Genomic DNA, 20,332 nt, shown 5'->3' on the forward strand with positions numbered 1-20,332 from the left:
ATTTGGTATAGAATGATAAATCAACTAAGTGATAAGTCAAAAATGATAATATTGAAATTATTTAATAAAATCTGGGAGGAGGGGAAATTACCAGAGTTATGGAAGGAATCTATAATTGTACCAATAGCTAAACCAGGAAAAGATCATTCAAAAACAGATAGTTACAGGCCAATAGCATTAACTTCAAACTTATGCAAAATAATGGAAAAAATGATTAATAATAGGTTAGTGTATTATTTGAATAAAAAGGGTTTTATTTCTAATTATCAAAGTGGTTTTCGGAAAGGGAGGAGCACTAATGATGCAACATTATGTCTTGAGCATGAAATCAGAAGAGCTCAAGTAAACAAGGAAAGTGTAGTGGCTGTGTTTTTCGATATTGAAAAAGCATATGATATGATGTGGGTAGAGGGTTTATTGATTAAATTATACAAATTGGGGATCAAAGGAAAGATATATGAATGGATTAAAGACTTTTTAACAAACAGAAAATTACAGGTAAGAATAGGTGAGGTTGTTTCAGATAAATATGTAGTGGAAAATGGTACGCCACAGGGAAGTATTATTAGTCCATTATTGTTTTCTGTTATGATAAATGACATATTTGAAAATATTGGAAAAGACATGGGCTGTTCACTCTTTGCAGATGATGGAGCTATTTGGAAAAGAGGGAAGAATATAGAGTTTATAGTTAAAAAAATACAAAAGGTTATTATAGATATAGAGTTGTGGGCATTGAAATGGGGGTTTAAATTCTCAGTGGACAAAACGAAGGTAATTATATTTTCAAAAAAACCCAAAAAAACAAATAAGGTTATAGAATTAAAATTATATAATCAGAAAATTGAACAGGTAAAGAGTATAAAATTTTTAGGTTTGTGGTTTGATGAGAAATTAAAGTGGAATATTCACATCCAAAAGATTGTTGATAAATGTAAGAGAAAATTGAATATATTAAGATGTTTGGCGGGTAGTGATTGGGGAGCAGGGAGAAAAACCTTAAAGCAGATTTATACGGGGATAATTAGAGCTGATCTTGATTATGGGTGCTTAGTGTACGGTTCAGCAGCTAAAACTCACTTAGATAGATTAGACAGGATTCAACATCAAGCCCTGAGAGTATGTACCGGAGCATTCAAAACAACACCAACAGCAACATTAGAAGTAGAAATGGGAGAAATGCCACTAGATCTAAGGAGAACTTCATTAGGAATAAATTATTGGCTAAATTTGATGGGCAATAAATGTGGACATCCAACTCGGGAAATTTTAAAATCATGTTGGGAAAAGGAAAAGAAAGAGATGAAGAGTTATGGATGGAAAATTGAAAAGGAAGTGAAGGAACTTAAAGTGGACACTCTGGAAATTAGTCAAACAGATCCAATATCAGTTATACCACCGTGGATTTTACCAGAAGCTATAGTTGATTTAACAATATTGGTAAAAAAACATGATAAGTCAAATGTTGCAGAAAGGTATGCAGTGCAATCACATTTAAATAATTACTATAGACATGTCCAAATTTACACAGATGCATCAAAAATCGACGGAAAAATAGGAATAGCATGTACAATTCCAGATTTCAAAGTGTATATAGGGAAGAGAATCACAGACGGGCTATCAATTTATACAGGAGAAATGTTAGCAATACTTTTGGCTTTACAATGGATTGAGGAAGTAAAGCCTTTACAAGCAATAATTTGTTCAGATTCGAGCTCAGCTTTGCTAAGCATAAAATATAATAATACGGACAGTAGGATGGACATTTTATTAGAAATATATCATAATCTATTTAGAATACAACATTTGGGATTAGTAGTTGCATTTGTGTGGGTCCCAGCACATATAGGGATAGTAGGAAACGAGAAGGCTGATATAACGGCAAAGAAGGCAATACATAATCCTATTAGTTTTACAGTTAGGATGAGTAAATCGGAAGGGAAAAGTAAAGTCAAAGAAGAGATGTTGAAAATATGGCAGAGAAGGTGGGATAAAGGGTTAACAGGAAGGTGGTTTTATAAAATTCAGGTGGCTGTAGGAGAGAAAAGAATAGGAAGAAGGAATAGGAAAGAGGAAAGAATAATAACAAGGTTAAGGTTTGGTCATACAGGGCTTAATTATTCACTTTTTAAAATACAAAAGCATAAAACTGGAAAGTGTGATTATTGTGAGAAGTCTGAAACAATAGAGCATGTTATTTTAGAGTGTTGTAAGTATGAAGAAGAGAGAAGATGCATGCTGAGAGAGTGTGTAGGTATTAAAGAAAGGTTTAATTTAATAGAATTTTTGAGGAGAGATCTCGGGAGTAGACATATTCAAATAATTATTCGGTATCTTAAAAAAACAAAGCTATTTCATAGGATATGAGTAGAGCAAGTTGGGTGTGAATGTGTAAAGAATATCAAAGAGGGGTATATAAAGCTATAAGCAAGTTGGATAATATAAGCAGGTGTGTATGTGTGGGGGTATGTTTAATCAGGAGTTAATGGAGGGAAAAGGTAGAAAGTGCAAGTTTATAGACCATCTCGAACCACACTCCATACCGGTAAGTGGCGGTAATGCTACTGTAAGTTTGTTGCCAACCGCCAATAAAAACCAAGAAGAAGAAGAAGAAGATATCCGTACACAAGGCGGAAGTACTTGAGTATTGTGGTCGCCATTTTCAAAACGGCTAAGCTTTATTGCACACTGGAATTGTCCACTAAAGAAGTTTAAATAAAGAGCTGGAACTTTGAATGAAAGGTAAAGAGAACCAGCAGAAGCATGGCGGACCTGAGTCTACTGCCCGTCTCAGTGCATTCTCCCTGTAGTTTGTCCTTAGTAAAGCTGCTTTCTTAATATTACATTAGCATTTTTAGCTAAAGCTAGCTGCGGCCTTATTACAGACACACAGGATAAATGGATTCTCTTTTTTAGCTGTAGTCATGATCTAGAAGTTTCCCTGTTTCTCCTGTAAGTCGACCAGGACAGGTCTTGTTTTGGTTTTCCTAAAAGAGTCGGATTTCTCCTGTGTTCACTTCAAGGTCCGTTATCATTGTGTGAGGATGTGCTCTACAGCAAAACAGTTTTAAAGGAGAGGAGAGGTTAAATGTCTCCAAATGTACCTTCCCCTCATTGGTGACCCGTTAAATTCAGGATAAAAATCTCATTCAGAGATAAAACTGAATAATCAAGCTCCATGTTTAATATTAGAGACTAATATAAAAGTCTCTAATATACGGACCACCCCTATACGGTGGTCCGTATAGACCACCGTATAGGGGTGGTCTATACGGACTTAGATTGTTATCACGATATTTTGCTGTTTAATTGTGATGATAAGTTTAGAACTAATAACTACTGCTACAAACACAAGTACTGTTCATAAATAACATTCCTATTAAAAAAATAACATTCCTATGTCAAAATAAGCTTTTTCAGCAGCCATTTAAAGAAACATGATTTGTATTACCAAACTGCGCTCAGACATACATTTGTCCTTTTTTTTTTACATCAACTAATTTATTGAGATGACAATAAATCAAAACTTCTATCATGATAAGAATTTTTTTTACAACAAATAATAAACTATACATTAAATGCCCACCCATATTTGACAACTGATATTCACATACATTGAAAAACTGAGTTAGTATTATGCTATTTGTAATAATTGTGGAAATTGTCTGTGTTAATCCCCTCAACCATGGACAGAAGTGGACGGGATCCAAACGTAATTAGGCATTTTTTGTTTTCCTGGACGCATTTTCATTTTCTTTTGGCTAAGATATGCTACAGGAGATGTAGCATTTGATGGAGGGGGTTCATCATCGTATTACAGATTTTTACAAAACAGATGTTCTGGTTTTCGAGCATCCTGTGTGAATCCCTTAAGCCCATTTAAACATGATTTGGACCAATTTTTAAGGTCCCTTGACATTACAGTAGTTGTGAATTGCTGCTAAATATAGATTGTATTGCACTGAGCTGGCCAGAACAAAGCCCAACCCTGTCTTTCACAGTCATTGGTTGAACCAGATTTTGTTGTTTTTTTGGTCTGCAGATTATTCATCGCGATGATGGAGCTCCCTGACTTCAGCAAGCAGCTGCTGCAGCAGCTGTGGACGCTGAGGAGGGAGGGTCTGTTCTGTGACTGCACCATCCTGGTGGGAGACAGTTCTCACCGGGCTCACAAGGTCGTACTGGCTGCCTCTAGCCTGCTCTTCAGGTAAAACGTCTGAACTGTTCAGCACATTTTGCTTCGGTTTGAAACGTGGGATGAGACAGGACCAGCAGAAAAAAAAAGCCTCTGCTCCTTGCGCAGGTCCCTTCTGGACAGCTCGGACACCATCTCCATCGACACCTCCGTGGTTTCCTCCCAGGAGTTTGGGGCGCTGTTGGAAATGATCTACACTGGCCGGTTGCCTCTGGGGAAGCACAACGCGAGCCGCATTGTTGCGGCCGCGGACAGCCTGCAAATGTTCGACGTAGCCGTGGGCTTTAAGAAGGTCCTCTCCACTCTGGTGGGTCAGAAAGTCCCGGTTCTGCAGACAAGCAGCCAGGAGGAGACCAGCGGCGCCGGGAGCGAGAGCACCCGACGCTCAGCATCACCCAACGAGGACAACTCGGCCTCTGAGAAGATGGAGACGACAGCTGAGGGCAAACGTTGCCGTGACAACAAAAAGGATGAAGAGGATGCCACTGGTAGAAAAGCCTGTGAAAAGGGCTTGGGCACCTCAGGTTTGTTTCCACATGTTACAGTAATTTAACCAAAGGTTTGTTGAACCATCTTTAGCAGGGGAACCAATCAGTGCAAATGGCTCAGTAAGCCTGTGTACTGATGGTTCTCTTTTCCTTGATTAAGCAGCATAGAAATTGGCTGCATGAAATGAGGTAAACATGTAATTGTAGCAACTGCTGAGTTTTCCTTCACCTCTCCATCACATCAGGGATAGTGAAAGTCTCTCCAGCTACCAAACATGGATGCCTTTTAATGCCGTAACATTGCATCCAGGAAATCTTCTGCAATTACAATTAAACAAACCTTGCACGTCTGATTAAAAACACTGTACTTTTTCTAGCAGAAAAAGACATATAACATTGTTGTCCTCCCCCCTACTCCCTCTGACCCCAGAACCTGAAGAGGCCTCCTCCTCTGGAAGTGCAGCAGCAGCAGAAAGCAGCCCGTCGGCCACAAAGGTGCCAGAGGGACCTGCTGCTCTGCTGCTTCAACATTCCTCTCAGGTGGTGGAGCTCCTCAGCAGCATGCCGTCTGTCCTGGAGCTGCTGAGCCAGGCGGCACAGAGCAGCCTGGATGAACAGAGCAGACAGGTACAACAGCTTCACGCCTCTCAACCATGGAACAGCGTAATCCTGTTCACACTGACAGGCTTCTCCAGTCTGTCTATAACTTTGCCTGTCTGTTGCCATTGTCTTCATCTCCCCTTTGCTTCAATCTAAGCTGTTCAAGTTAAAAATTTCCTCCAGAATGTTAGAAATATTGAAAATGCAGACTTCATGTTCTGCTGCTACTGCTTAGGATTAACTTAAATGTTAATGATTTCCCCCCTTTTTGCCCCCCCAAAAAAATGCCAGTTTAAGTTTTTTTATTTATTCATGTAAAGACATCAGGTTATTGTATGTAAATACATTTACTAAAGTTAATTAAAATTAGATTTCTAGCAAGACGATGGAGATCTCTGGATGATATTTAAACTGACTGAACATGAATATGTGCGAATGAATTTTTTTCTTTAACATGGTGGTTGGATTGTCCTTAAATTAAAAAATAGAATAGAATAGAAATAGTGTGGAAGTTCAGGTGTGACGGCACATTGAGGCATGCAGCTTCACACCAACGTATACATTTATTTAAAAAAATTATGAAAACACAATTAGGAATAATATGCTGGACAGTAAGGACAAGATTAGGGCGGAAGCAATCATGATTAATCGATTATTGAAATAATCACCAACCTAGGATTATTTAGCAACTGAATAATCAATAGCTAGAGTACACAGAGTCTTAAACAGGCCATTTGCTGAGAGAACAACACACTCACAGCAGTAATTCAGCCAAAACTGTAATAAAAATGTGTGCATTTTTCATTTAAAATGAAAAACTTTTTTGTCTTCCAAGGTGTTCCACCCATAACTCGTCAAGTGGCATTTTTAACTTCACCTAATTCAAATTTGTAAAAAAACAACAACAAACAAACAGAAATACCGTATTCTCTGGACTACGGAGCCCACCTTTCTATAAGCCACACCCACAAAGTTTAAAAAAAAACCAAACAAACTAGAAACGTACATAAATAAGCCGCACCGGGCTATAAGCCGCTGGTGTCTTCGCCGTTCTCAGTTTTCCACAAGGACTCAGTAGAGGGCTGGATCCTTTATAAACCTGCTATTAAGGACGCAGCCCTGCGTCTCCAACGCCGAACCATGAATTCGTTCACGCGAGCTTATGTGCAGCGGCTGTCGATCTGTACTGCCAGATCGATAGACCTAAACTTAAAAGCTGCATCATATGAACTTCTTCGTGTTGTTTCCATGATGAGGGGGTTTGAGTTTGAAAACATTTCTCTGTCGTGCCTGCTGCTAGCATGTGCTTGCTCTAAATGAAAATTGGCACTTTCTTCTTTGATTACCAATTTTGACTTCCAATGATTCACTTCCTGCTGGTGGTTGGAGAAAAATCCACAGAAAAGCCTCACCGGGCTATAATGGTTCAAAGCTTGGAATAAAAAAAGTAGCAGCTTATAGTCCAAAAAATATGGTATCTTAAGCACATTGTGCTGCTCACTTAGTAGTAGAAATAAAATAAAAAAGTAGATCAGGCCTACTCTGTGTTGATGCTCAGTTCAGCAGAAAGGCCTAAACTTTTAACATGTTTTTAACATGTTGCTATTTTGCTGCAGATGATCAAACATTCACTAAAGGTTCAGTTTTAATCCAAACCACTGGTGCGGCTCTCTGAAGTTCAGAGGTCACGTTGTGTCTGTGCCAGGTGGTGAGTCAGTGCTACGAGGACAGGGATCCAGCCTCTGTGGTGGAGAAGCTGATTGGCAGACTGAGGAACGGAGGAATCAGCGAAGGCTCCTTCCTCCAGCTACTCTGCAGCGTCCAGAAGAAAGCTCTGCTGGCGTTCCCTGAACCGCTGCGGTCTCTGCTGGACAATCCGGACGAGAACACACTGCAAGCTGCAGGTAGAGGGAAAAACACGGGACCTGTGCACTGCTCCCTGCTTTTCACGCATCATCAGACATTTCTCCGTGTTTTCTAGCTGACTCAGAGGTGCCAGACGACTCTGCAAAGGAGCCAAACCCAGAGGAGAAGGCAGACGTGGAGACCACCGAGAACCAGAGCGATGAGGATGAGGCGGAGGATGAGGCGGAGGCCGACGCTGCGGCAGACTCCTCTTTCCTGCCCTCCTCCGACTCCAACCGCTACCCCTGTCGGTGGTGCAAGAAGACTTTTAACTTTAAGTGCCGGATGTTAGCCCATGTGAAGCGCTGCTCCTTGTCACAGGAGTGTAGGGTCCAGTGTCCGCAGTGCCCCAAGAAGCTGCCGAATCAGCGGGCTCTGCAGCGCCACTGCGGGGAGGTTCACCGCAACACGCCACGCGTCAAGAAAAGGGTGGCATGCGATATCTGCAGACGCAGCTTCGCCCACCCGTCAGGTGAGAGTCACCTGACCTTTGATCTCTCCTGTCATGGTAACTTTAAAAGGAGCAGTATTATATAAGATCAACTTTTTTGAGCTCGACATCACGTTATGATGTTATTCCCACATCAAAAATATACCTGGAGTGTTGCCTCGATTCTTTCATGCATGGTTTAGAAATCCTTTAATATCCATGGCAACCATTCAGCTGCAGAAAAGCCTGGATGGATCTAGCTCCGCCTTCGAGGATGAAGCTCCTCCTCAGACCTGCAGTTTCCAAGCTTCCGTTTCACCGAGCAGCCCTCCCCCGTGACTCTTCCACTCAGCTCCTCCTGACTAGCCAGCAGCAATTAGCAAACATCTGGTGAAACTGCACATCTGCTGAGCTCATTAAAAGAGCTACTTCTTAGTGCAACACTGGTCAAAATGTTGTTAAATGGTTAATAGAGGAGCCATGTTGTGATGACTCCCTGAAGGCGGATTTTCAGACAGAGCAGGAAGTTTTTTAAAGAGACAGACCTCATGTTTGATCTATAGAGCATTTTTATAACAACTTACGGTAACATAGTTATTCGATTGAGCTAAAAAAATTTCTATGTGCCTGGAAAATACACAATACTACCCCTTTAAAACAGTTATTGACTCCATTGTATTTTTCCAAGTATTGATACACCTGTAACCCTTTATCTCTCTGTGACATTGAGTCGGACTAAACCTTCCCTGTTTTATGTGTTAGAATTACTAATATATTTTCTGTTTGCTACATGGTAGAATATCCAGAAGGACATGTATTTTTAGTCTCTTGGTTTGTTGGTGTTTGGTAGGATTACCTTTTGAGCTCTGACATGCTTCCACAAGCTTCTCACAGTAGTTTGCTGAGATTTGGACCAGCAAACTGACTGAGCTGGTGGAACTGGGACAGTTGGGACAGCGTATGAGCCCCTTGGCTCATACACATTTCAAACTCACTTGAAAAAGATAGTATGGGACTGAAATCAAGGTTTGTGATTGCTGCTCTAAAAAGTTGAGTCTTTTTCGTCTTTGAGCTACTTTCAAATTAATTTGACAATATACTGAGTGTCCAATTTTTCTTTCCCACTCAGTTGGTTGTTCTGTAGCTGAATGTGATGTTGGTGTCAGTGTTAATTCAATAATGTGTTGAATTCAGTTAGCTAAGTTCAATATTGATCACTACCTACAACAAGGTCATATTGTTTAGAATAAAAAAATCTTTGTTCATGCAAATTCGCCTCCAACCAAACCTGTGACGTTTCAGGTTTGGTTTACCACAAACAGGCAGAGCACCTTGAAGTGAAGCCGTTTGCCTGCGAGGAATGTGGCGCAGTGTTTGGAGCCAACTCTTCTCTGAAGAACCACATGAGGCTGCACACGGGAGAGAAACCCTATCACTGTCAGCACTGCGACATGAGCTTCAGTGTAGCCGCTGCACTGGCTTACCACACCAAGAAGAAACACTCTGAGGGTAGGACAGTCTGGCATTGTGGTTTCTTACTACCAGTATGGAGGAATAATCTTAGTTTTAGATCTTAAAATATTACTTTATTTTTATTGTTTTTTCAGGAAAGATGTATGTGTGTCAGTACTGTAAGGCTGTGTTCGCCCAGTCCATTGAGCTCACACGTCATGTACGGACGCACACTGGTGACCGGCCTTATGTGTGTCGAGAATGTGGGAAGGGCTACAGCCAGGCCAGCGGGCTCACTGTCCACCTGCAGACCTTCCACAGTAAGAACCCACTCAGTCTGATGTTAACACTATTATTGCTCACAGCAGGGACACAACTAACAATTGTTTTACGAATCGATCATTCTATCGTATACCAAATTGGTGTATTCTGCAGATTTTTCATTTAACCACTTAAACCTTTTTTATACAGTGTTAGAAATATTTTACATTTATGTGCCTTCTCTGACTTTATACAGAAAATGGCTAACTTTGATGCACTTTCCCTCAGTAAAGGTTCACACAGAAAGATGTTGTAATCAGAGTGAACTGCTGCGTTCTGACTGTTTCCTGCTGCGTTCTGACTGTTTCCTGCTGCGTTCTGACTGTTTCCTGCTGCATTCTGACTGTTTCCTGCTGTATACTGACTGTTTCCTACTGTGTTCTGACTGTTTCCTGCTGTATACTGACTGTTTCCTGCTGCGTTCTGTTTCCTGCTGTATACTGACTGTTTCCCGCTGCGTTCTGACTGTTTCTTGCTGCATTCTGTTTCCTGCTGTATACTGACTGTTTCCTGCCGCGTTCTGACTGCTTCCTGCTGCGTTCTGACTGCTTCCTGCTGCGTTCTGACTGCTTCCTGCTGTCATTCTCAGACCTGTCAGAACCTCATGACTGTAAAAAGTGCTGCCTCAGCTTCTCCACCCTGGAGGAGCATCAGCAGCACATTCAGGAGTTCCACCCTAAGGAGTTCCATAAGTGCAGCACATGCAGCAAGGTGTTCCAGAGCGCCGCCCTGCTGGAGAAACACAATGTGACACACTCTGGAAGCAGGCCGTTCAGCTGCCAGCTCTGCAACAAATCCTACCAGGTGAGATGATGAATTTCTGTTGCTGTGACAAGATGGTTAAAGACAAAAAGAGAGATAACCAGGCAGAGGAAGGGAAGCAGACAGGTGTTGTCCACTGTAGCAGGTGGGTTTACAAACAAATGTGACCAAAAAAACATGTTACCAAAATACTACAAAAATGACTGAGAAGTTGGCAGAAATAAACAATACTGAATTTAAACCAACCAAAACGGATGACATGTACAAACAGCTAAACTGGCATGGTGCTCTCCTGTTGAAGCTATTTGTTTAAATACACTCAAACCTTAAAAACAAAATGGGCTGTTCCATATTACAGGCAAGACTAAATATGGCAATGAGAAAAAAAAAAAGTATTTGTTTTTAAAAAACAACCATAAAAACCAAGGCAAACAAAACCCTAACGTTAACTGACTAAATTAAACAATAAAAAGTCATATCAAGATGTTCTATCAAATAATCTGTAAAAATGCAAAACATACACAAACCTGGGATGATAAATGTTAGGAATAAAGAAAAGGTGTGGCCAGATCAAACAAACAAGAACGGTAACTGGAAATACTAAAACTGAACTCTGGGGAAACGGGGTTCTGTCTCTTTATGAGAGAAAATGGGAGACTGTCTTTAATTTTATTGGAAAATTAAGGAAAAAAATAGAAGACTGTACTTCTTGTAGTACGGTCTGCAGATCTTCCTTTAGGTCTGTTATGAAAAGCATCATTTGCTGTTGCAACAGCATCAGAGCCAGGAACATAAAAAAAGAACAGTTTGACACAAAATCAAGAAATTTACAGACACCCTGAGCGTCCTCTTCATAAGACTGTCATAAAGCAAAGTGTCTTCAGTTAGAGGTTTCTTCACTATCGTTGTAACACAGACTGCTTCAGGAGATCCTCCCTGCCCACTGCCATCAGCGGCTACAATAACTCTTTGAAGATCCTTGGATAATACGCGTTACAACAACAGTTAATTTTTTCTTTTGGATCAATAAAGTTTTTTTTTTATTGAATAGACAAGCATCAAACATTGTGTTAAATATAGAGAAATTATTTATTGTATGCCAAATGATTCTGCTTGGTTTCCTTGATGTGAACCATAATAAAAATAATAATAATTTTCACAATTATTAGGTAGTGTCCTCTGACAAAGCTAAATTACATCTCTCTCTCTCTTGCTCTCATGTATCCCAGCAACTGTCTGGGCTGTGGTACCACAACAGAACCAACCATCCTGACGTGTTTGCCAGCCACACCCGGCAGCTCAAGACCCTGGTCCAGTGTGAGCTCTGCTTCAAGTTCTTCCCTGACGCTGCCACGTTGTCCACGCACCAGGCCACGGAGCACCAGGGTGAGGACCGGCCGCCAGAGACATGATCATCATCATCGTCGTTGTCATCATCATCAACATGTCTCCTGTCTTGATGGACTAACTGGCATCATTATGAGAGACACATGATGCCAGTTATTCCCAGACACTTCCACAGTCAGGATGTGAGGGATCCCTCAGGGCTCGTTGTCTGTCAGCCCTACATTGTCTCTCCTGTAGAATGTGACTGAAGAGTGATCCGGTAGCGCTCCTTTGCCGTCCCTCACAGAGGCGCTGTCTTGTCCCCAGGCTCGGAGCCGGCGCCCGTCTCCTGCCTGTACTGTAAGGCCGAACTGGGCAGCGGGGACCAGGCGCAGCAGCACGTCTGCAGCCAGCCGCCCAGCAGCTGCCCCCTCTGCACGCTGATCTGCGTCTCCCAGCTGGAGCTGCAGGAGCACCTGCTGTCCTGTCACATGGAGCTGGAGGAAGGGGCGGAGGGCCAGGGCTCCACCACCTACACGGTAACACCACCTCCTAACGGAATCCTCCATGTTAGCTGGAACAGGGATGTTGGTAGTGATTTGGAGAATGGTCTGCAGGTAGTGCACCAACCCAGCCTGTCTGTCCCTCAGGTGATTTCGTCAGGAGACAAGCAGGATGGGGAGGATTCCAACATGCTGTCTGAGGAGCAAAGCACCCTGGGAAATGGCCAGCACGTGCTTGTAGCGGTCAGCGGTGGAGTAGAGGGCGGGTCAGCAGGTGAGGTGGTGGAGGTGAACATCAACGAGCTGCTGAGCAGCTCCATGGCATTCATATGCCAGGACAAGAAGTCGCCTCAAAACACCTAGCAGAGGACCCCAGGGCCCAGCTGGATGTCTGGGTTGGACTGGAGCTGCTTTGCATGTTTCATATAACTCAGTGTCTGACTACTGCAGAACTCCGGGGCCAGTTCTGATGTTAAGAAGCAAGTTTTTACTTTAGAGAGGACTCACAACTGTAGTTGGAATTCAGGATATTTCCAGAACTGAGTGTGTGTATATTCAGTGGGAGAACCCATGATTCGATCCTTTGTTCAGTTCAGGTTTACCTCCTTACAAAAATCTAAAAATATCTGTGTTCAGTGTAAGAGGAAGAGGTCAACTCCTCCAAGAAAATTAACAATAGTTTTTAACCGTTACGTTCTGGGGATGTTTCTTTGCAAATGGTACAGGAAGATTTCACCACATTAAAGGAACATGTACTGTTGAATCTTGGATGCACACACACTGCCTGACCCAAAATAAAATGTCGCCACCTGAATTTAACTGAACATATAGGTCTGAGCCTCCTATTGGACAGTTTCTGCATGGAGCTTCAACACGTAATTCAACCACAGCTGATGCAACGGGTAACTCCTCACAAAATGGACGTTAGTCTCTTTACGAAGGGTCGATGATCGGCATCAAACAGAGGAATCATCGAAAGAGATACAGTAACGCTTACATTTGGGCTGAGAACTGATCACCGCTTTTTTTTTTTTTTCTTTTTTTTCTCTGAAGAGTTTTTGCGGCGCTAGTGGCTCGTATTTTTTCGACAGTAGGCAGACAGGAAGGAGGGTGAGGAGAGGGGGGAAGACATGCGGCAAAGGTCGTCGGGACCAGGAGTCGAACCCGTGACGTCCGCGTCGAGGACTAAGGCCTCCAAACGTGGGGTGTGCTAACCCCCTGCGCCACCACAGCACGCCCCGATCACCGCATTATTAAAAACTGGAAGAGACCCATTGTCTATGAGGAAGCAATACCACCTGGATGACCGAGATCAACCACTAGTGATCATTTAAACGTTTGGTGACGTCAAATCGAGGGAAAACAAAAGTAGAACTCATTGCTTTGTTGAAAAGTGAAATTGTGTTAAGGGAACTCATTGGATTGGGACTTAACAGCTGTTGAACCAGAAGAAGACCACTGATCAGTGAAGCTAACTGGAGAAAAAGGCTCCAGGGGAGCAGAAAGGTTGGGAGAAGGTCATGTGATCTGATGAGTTCTTCCAGAGTGATGGGCGCTTCCCGGGTAAGAAGAGAGGCAGATGAAGTGATGCTCCCATCATGCCTTGTGTTTACTGTAGCAGGCTGTGAAGGCAGTGCTACAGTCTGGGGTTCCTGGAGTCAGTCAGGTTAAAGTTCAGCAACAGCTGGATGTACTGAATGACTAGGTTAGTTCATCGTTGGATTGTTTCTTCCCTGATGACGCCTGATGTTCCAAGATGACAGCGCCAGCAGGTTTCATCGGGATGAGATCGTGATAGAGATTTATGGAGCAGGAGGCAGCATCGGTCAGACTCCATCGTCATCATCATCATCATCATCAATGCAAGATCTTGGTGAAAAACGAACACTTAAATAAATCTTGCAGCATTGCAGAAGTTTCCCGAAACAATGCCAGAGCAAATATGGGCTATAAACCAATCTAAAGGCTGCCCAACCAAATATTAGTCACTGTTTTTTTGGCCAAGCGGTGTATGATCGAAATGATTGAAGGCCTGTCTACTCTGATGCTTGATCTAATTTGGTCAATTCCACTGTAAGGATTTTGTCAATCTGTTAAAAATAAAAAAACTTTTTTTTTTTTAAATGTGGAGGTGATCAGATTATTTTTTTCTGTGGTTTTATTGTTACCGTAAGAAAGGTCCTCTTCTGTTGCCTGGACACGAACAACCATCTGAACGAGTGTTTCTTATTACCATAGGAACACTTGAAGCTGCTTCCTGATCAGATCATAAAAACACAAAACGGATCAGCTCACAAGGCCAACGTCACAACGTCTTTCCCATTTTCTACTTTTATTGCTTTGAACATTGAAAACTAATCAGACACATAATAATAATAACAATACATATAGAATGTCCTGAAAATCTACCAGTGCAGTCCAGTCACTTTATTTACCTTTAACTCATAGAAAAGGTACAAAAAAAGTGCTTTACAGTGGAGAGGCAAAGAAAACCTGAGGTAAAGAAAGAGGAGCAGAAAATACAAAAACACAAATGAAATCTTTTTTTTAGATTTTTTTTAAAAATCACAAAACAGTAGTTTTCATATTTCTATACAGCAAACTGGTAGTAAATCTGGTCGATGTGTGTACATTAGGTTCACCTGAGCCATTCAAGGTTAGTCTGCATTCAGTTTGTTCGTATGAAGCCAATTCACACACAAACTAAAGCTCAAGGACATACAGTACGTCATCTAATCCAGGGGTGTCCAAACGTTTTGTCAAGTGGCCAAAATTGTCAAGTTGAACTTCTCGCAGGCCAAGAAAACATTGAAGAAATAAACTATCGTAAAATTAAGCAAATAAAGAAATTCCCTTTTTTGTTGTATGAAATGGACGTTACTCGTTGGAGATCCAAACTTAAAATGGATTTCAGTTTCTTTTGCGCTCAACTCGACAAATTTATTTCCAGTAATGAGAACACGATAGGGGTCACCTTCTCTCAAAGCACAAGCCATGTTTATTCAGGTTTAATGAATTAAGTAAAAGATAGCTTACATGTTGTAAACACTTGGCTATAAAAAGACAAATACTTTATGTTGTGTTCATTTATTTGTTCGAAAATGGTGTCTAATATTTTTTACCCTGATTAAAAATGAAATGTCTCCGTCTGCATCCATTTATCCAGTTGGAAGGCGACACAAGGGACAACAAATGAACCTCAATTTGGACACCCATTATCTAATCAATCCAGTTCTATTTATTTTACCAACCTCTTAAACAACAATTAAAGGGCACTGTCAGCAGTTTTTTTCTATATTTATTAAAACTGTCACCACATCATGACAGTTTGTTATGAGACAAATAAACTGTGAAAAGATCTATCTCCTCCTCTTTCTCCCTGAGCTGCTATTTCTGTCTGAAGAAATGCACTGCTCCCGACCGAAAACAACCAATCAGAGTCAGGAGGCATGCCTTAGCGCTGTCAATCAATTTTATTATTCTGCTAAATGTGCTAATGCCGGATAAACAATTTCCCAGTACAGGAAACCCGTTTATCCTTCGTCATTGGTGGCCATCCTAACTAGCCTTGGCATTCACAACAGGATATGCTGAGACTGCTAAGACCTTCCTCCTGGGACTAATTGGTTAGTTCTAGTTAGCATTGGGAGAGAGCAGAGGAGGTAAATATTTTTTTTTTACAGATTATTGGTCTCATATACAGTCACGACAACATACTTTTTATTTATAAAAGTGACAGACTGCAGCTTTAAAGTGATCAGGAATCTAAAAGCTGCTGTCAGGTTTCCGGTCGGCCTTCATTGCTTTCACTGCATCAGCGATACAAAAACACATTCAGAGGCTCTGCCTTCATCCACAGAGTCACATATGATTTAGTGCTTAAGAGCTTCATGTTGCATTTCCTCCACTCACCACTAGATGCTGGCTGCAGACTTCAGATAGGAACATGTTTGGACAAAAATCTGCTTAGAACTCAATGAATCCCCGAAGCGTGAAAACAGTCTCCATCAAAAGCTTAGAAAATTCGTTTCCGGTTCCGACTCTGCACCGTGATCCGTCTGCAGCCTAGCTGCTTATCTTCTTGCGGGGCAGGTAGGCGTTGGTGATCTGGTTCATGGCCACCAGGGCAGGGAAGAGGGGAAGCACGGCCATCAGCCACCAAGCTGCCCCCTTCACCGTGGCCTGGAACCAGTCTGACACCATGGCCAGCATAATGGTGCCGGTGGCCAGCAGGTACACCACCAGGCCGCAGGTGTCGTGGTAGAGTTTGAGTCTGGCCGGGGATGAGGAGAGCCGCAGCTGCTTGTGGAATACTAGGCAGGTGCCGCAGCCGGCCTGGAGCAGGGAGGCAGCCAGGGTGCAGCAGCCCATCAGGCTGTGCCAGGACACCAGGTGGGGCAGCTCAGACACGACCTTACTGGCCAGGATGAAGCCCAGTCCCACCGCCGCCGCTACCAGCGCCAGGGCTTGGCACAGCCAGTGGAAACGCACTTTGTTCTTCCGTGACTTCAGGCAGAAAATGGTACCCTCAGCGGAGAAGAGGAGGATGCCTTCAGTCATGCACAAGCAGTACTGCAGAAAGAAGAACGATGTCAGGGATGCTGCTGCAGGGATGTCAAACTCATTTTCATCATATCCAGTCCATAAATGTTCTCAAACGGACCGCTCGTGGCAGAATGCCTTAATAAAAACACCATTTAAAATTAGGGGTACACAGATTAATTAGCCAGTCGATTAATCGGTGCCAATTTCCTTAATTTTGGGAGATCGGTGATCGGCTGATACTTCCGTCTGAAGCCAATCTTATCTACCTCAGCAAAGATCTAAACAATCTGTCCCGTCCTCTTCTGCTGTCCTGAAAGAGGTTTGACCGTTAGCCCTACCCACCAGGTCAGGTCTGCACATTTGTAGTTAGCAACAGTCACCCCACTGTTGCCAACTCAGTGACTTTCTTGCTGTATTTAGCGACATTTCAGACAAATAGAATTGGTTTTGGCCAAAATCGGAATCGGCAGGTTAGGCTTTATAAAAGATTGGTAATCGGCAATCGGTCATTACACTGCATTTCATGCACCCCTAATTAAAATTACTGTTAAAATATTATAGTACTACTTCTTAAAAATGTAACAATCAACAGCTTTTCACATCGATGTAATTGTTATGTTAAATTTCGGTTCTATAGGGCCATATAAATGGTTTTGAGAGGCTGGATTTGGCCCGCGGGCCCCAGGTTTGACACCTGTGGAAAACATATTTTGCCATTGTGTCTGATGTGGTGCTGCACTCAGGGTAAAGTCATTTTAATCTACAGTAGTTCTCAATACTCCTTCGCATAAATGTCGGCTTGTTGATCCAATGAAGTTCTTATCACAGATCTGCCATGTCCGCGCTGCCAGACTGCTGAGACGTCGGTGAAACAGAAGCCGAAGCAGCGTTTCATTTCAGACGACTCCACCAGCATCAATTATTTACAGTGGAAAGATGACGGCGATACGAGAGGCTGAAAAAGCTGCCGAGTCAACAGAAACCCTGCCGCTAATGTTCAAAACGCGCTGGACCCATCAATAAACCGAATCAGCAAATACTGTAAAGCTACTTCAGATGTGGTGAAAACGCAATTTGAGTTAAGTAGACTCTGTCCAACTTTATTAAAGTGAAGCGATCATTATTAGTAAGGTATGAAGGAATAAACACCACGCTTAAAAATGAAGTTAGAGTCCCAGCAGCCTGTTGTGTACAAAATTCAGGAAAAATAACTGAAATATTGAACTAAAGGTCAGACTAACTCGGATAGTACGCATCATGATTGATGTGCTGAACTGTCTAACAACGGACCAAAAGTCTTTGATGTTCAATGAAAGCTCTGTAGGCTGAATTCAGCTGAATGAACGGACTTCTTTTTGCTGGTACCAACATGGCCGAACATCACAGAGTGGGTGTTTTCTGACAATATTTGTTAATATTTAGTAATGCTTAATCAGGAGGAGAGATTGCTGTCATGGTAACAAGTCGATGTAATCAACCGTCCCTGGTGGTAGTGATGCATCAGTTGGTGTGTGCGTGTGTGTGTGTGTGTGTGTGTGTGTGTGTGTGTGTGTGTGTGTGTGTGAGACTTACAGCAACAGACATGCACAGTGGATGCCAAGAAAACAGACCTGCAAGACAGAGAGGCATCAGTGAGCGTTTCACATCCTCAGACTCAACGGAAGTTGATTTTCAGAACAGGAGGAAAAAAAATTTAAGAATGTGGCAACATTTATTCTGTTGCAGCTGTGACAGACATCGGAGTCTAAAAGCAGATCTACGGCTGCAGGAAATCCCAACATTATTTACACATTCTCATCCAAGATAATCAACAGATGAAATTGTTCTTTGGTTGGATGGTGAATTATTTGAGAGGCCTTCCTTTTTCCCCACCTGATGCTTAAACATCGTCATCCTACAGGTCACTTCTTGTTAAATTAACTAATAAATGTTCATTTGAGGAGTCGCTCCTCCTAATCAACTCTTTTTAGTCACTGACAGTGTTTGTAGTGTTTATAGACTGGATCTTAAGGCATAGTCATAAAGAGGAGGGCGTCAGGATCTCATATTTGCTTTTTGCAGACGATGTGGTTCTGTTGACTTCTGGAGGTCATGACCTCCAACTTGCACCAGAGCAGTTCACTGCTGAATTTGAAGCAAGCCGGGATGAGAATCTGTTCCTTAAATCTGAGGTTTCCGAAAGGAGTTTAAGTGTTTACTTTGTGCGTGATAGCAGGATGGCATCAGACAAACAGATTGGGGCTTCATCTCCTACATTCTGTTGAGGTGAATAAAGAAAGAGCTACTCAGAAAAAAGGTCAAGTGTGCAACCCATGTCCTCACCGCAGCCATCACAGGTTCGAGTTCCGGCCTGATGGTCTGAGGTCTGTCTTTCCCCTCTCTCATAACCCACATTCCTGTCTGACAACTGTTAAGTAAAGGCCAGTGGATTCATGAAAAAAACTTAATTTTTTTAAAGTGAAGCTTTAAATTGACCGGACCGTCTATGTTCCGACCTTCACTTGTAACAATGAGATTCTAGATTCAAGTGGCTGAAATGAACTTCCTCTGGCCTGTAACTGGACTCAGCCTTAAGAGACAGAGTGAGGAGTTCTGTTATCCTGATCTGAGTATTTCAGAAACTGGTGGCCTACTGGGATTTTGACACACAACCAACTCTCAAGCTTACACAAGCTTGAGAGCTTGTGTAAGCTTGAGAGTTGTGTAAGCTTACTGCCATCCAATAAGGTGTAGTGATGTAAACAAAAATGCCCTATTGATGTCAGAGGCAAAAAAGTAGGATGGTTTGAGACGATAGATACCTTAAATAACTGCACCCAAATGTGGAAAACCATCTCTGAATGAATAACAGATAGACCCTGAAGCAGTTGCGGAAATACAGCAGCAGAAACACAGACCAGGTGCTGCTCCTGTCAGCCATAAACAGAAAACTGCACTTTTTGGTCAAAAGAGCATGAAAAATGTTGCCTGATCCAACGAGTTTTGACTTGAGGAGCAAATTCAGATGGGATCAGAATTCGACATGCCTTATATCGATAAGCGTCGCTCCTCGATGGAAGCTAGTAGGGAACTGAGAAGACCAGTCATGTTGTGACTCCTTCCAGGAAACAAATAATCAAGTCTTGTGCTGACAAGAGTTCAATTTAAATACACTCACTGGTTCCGGGTCTGGACAGCACGGAGATGACGATGGTAAGGCCTAGACCGGTGACATGAGCTGCGATCAAAGCTGCTCTGCGCAGCCACACGTAGATCCAGAAGTCCCGCATCCCTAGCCCCTCTCCCACCGGGCTGTACTCCACGTCAGACGGCATCGTGCCGCCGCCGCTGCTGCGTCAACCCCGCTGGATGGAAGTGGCGTGCTGGAAGGCTGGGATGCGGCGCGGGCGAAGTGACGCCCCATACGCTGCATTGTCAACTGGGAGAACGGGAGATCCGATCCGCGGCAAAAGGAAGAGGAGACCAGCGGCTGACAGGAGCCACTGCAGCGTCACAAATAAACACGCCACGCCACTTCCGGTGTATTCCAGGAAGTGATGTCTCCAAATGGTCTGTTCTTCTTTTTCTTCTTCTGTTGAATTTTATAGCAGTAGACAGACTTTGTGCATTACCGCCATCAACTGGACGGACATGTAACTTCAGAAATTAATTTTTTACTATACAGCTTCAAATAAAAAAAAGCTAATTTTGTATTTTTAAAATATTTAATAAGTGCTTGAATTATGTCATGTGATCCATGCTTCCCTAATAAATTATCCATAGTTACTGAACTCCCCATTACCCTTTTCCGGTCTTTCCTCTCTTT

General features: G+C 42.5%; 2 protein-coding genes across 3 annotated transcripts; one reads left to right on the forward strand and one right to left on the reverse strand.

The window, feature by feature from the left end:
- Positions 1-2,621: 2,621 nt before the first annotated feature.
- zbtb40 (zinc finger and BTB domain containing 40) lies at positions 2,622-12,745 on the forward strand. 2 transcript variants are annotated; one of them, XM_028002555.1, is made up of 12 exons: positions 2,622-2,742; positions 4,043-4,207; positions 4,304-4,719; positions 5,114-5,310; positions 6,989-7,187; positions 7,265-7,660; positions 8,921-9,127; positions 9,226-9,390; positions 9,981-10,195; positions 11,383-11,539; positions 11,807-12,018; positions 12,130-12,745. In XM_028002555.1, exons 2-12 carry the CDS (start codon positions 4,056-4,058, stop codon positions 12,343-12,345), a joined length of 2,532 nt encoding a protein of 843 aa, XP_027858356.1. In that variant the 5' UTR covers positions 2,622-2,742; positions 4,043-4,055; the 3' UTR covers positions 12,346-12,745. The 2 variants fall into 2 exon arrangements, with proteins under 2 accessions (XP_027858356.1, XP_027858357.1); XM_028002556.1 differs by lacking the exon at positions 2,622-2,742 and adding an exon at positions 2,769-3,023.
- A 1,552-nt stretch (positions 12,746-14,297) lies between these two features.
- On the reverse strand, positions 14,298-20,060 carry cyb561d1 (cytochrome b561 family, member D1). Its single transcript, XM_028002559.1, has 3 exons — positions 19,685-20,060; positions 18,100-18,137; positions 14,298-16,554 (listed from the first exon to the last, which is right to left on the reverse strand). The coding sequence occupies exons 1-3, from the start codon at positions 19,839-19,841 to the stop codon at positions 16,048-16,050; spliced, it is 702 nt and encodes a 233-aa protein (XP_027858360.1). The 5' UTR covers positions 19,842-20,060; the 3' UTR covers positions 14,298-16,047.
- Positions 20,061-20,332: the final 272 nt, after the last annotated feature.

Source organism: Xiphophorus couchianus, chromosome 20 (genome assembly GCF_001444195.1).
Source record: "Xiphophorus couchianus chromosome 20, X_couchianus-1.0, whole genome shotgun sequence".
Lineage (NCBI taxonomy): Eukaryota > Metazoa > Chordata > Actinopteri > Cyprinodontiformes > Poeciliidae > Xiphophorus > Xiphophorus couchianus.

Coding starts and splice junctions, on each gene's coding strand:
- cyb561d1 (XM_028002559.1), bottom strand. CDS start 19,841: ATGCCGTCTGACGTGGAGTACAGCCCGGTGGGAGAGGGGCTAGGGATG. Junction 18,138..19,684: donor GCTGTCCAGACCCGGAACCA/GTGAGTGTATTT, acceptor TCTGTCTTGCAG/GTCTGTTTTCTTGGCATCCA. Junction 16,555..18,099: donor CACTGTGCATGTCTGTTGCT/GTAAGTCTCACA, acceptor TTCTTTCTGCAG/TACTGCTTGTGCATGACTGA.
- zbtb40 (XM_028002555.1), top strand. CDS start 4,056: ATGATGGAGCTCCCTGACTTCAGCAAGCAGCTGCTGCAGCAGCTGTGG. Junction 9,128..9,225: donor CAAGAAGAAACACTCTGAGG/GTAGGACAGTCT, acceptor TTGTTTTTTCAG/GAAAGATGTATGTGTGTCAG. Junction 10,196..11,382: donor TCTGCAACAAATCCTACCAG/GTGAGATGATGA, acceptor CATGTATCCCAG/CAACTGTCTGGGCTGTGGTA.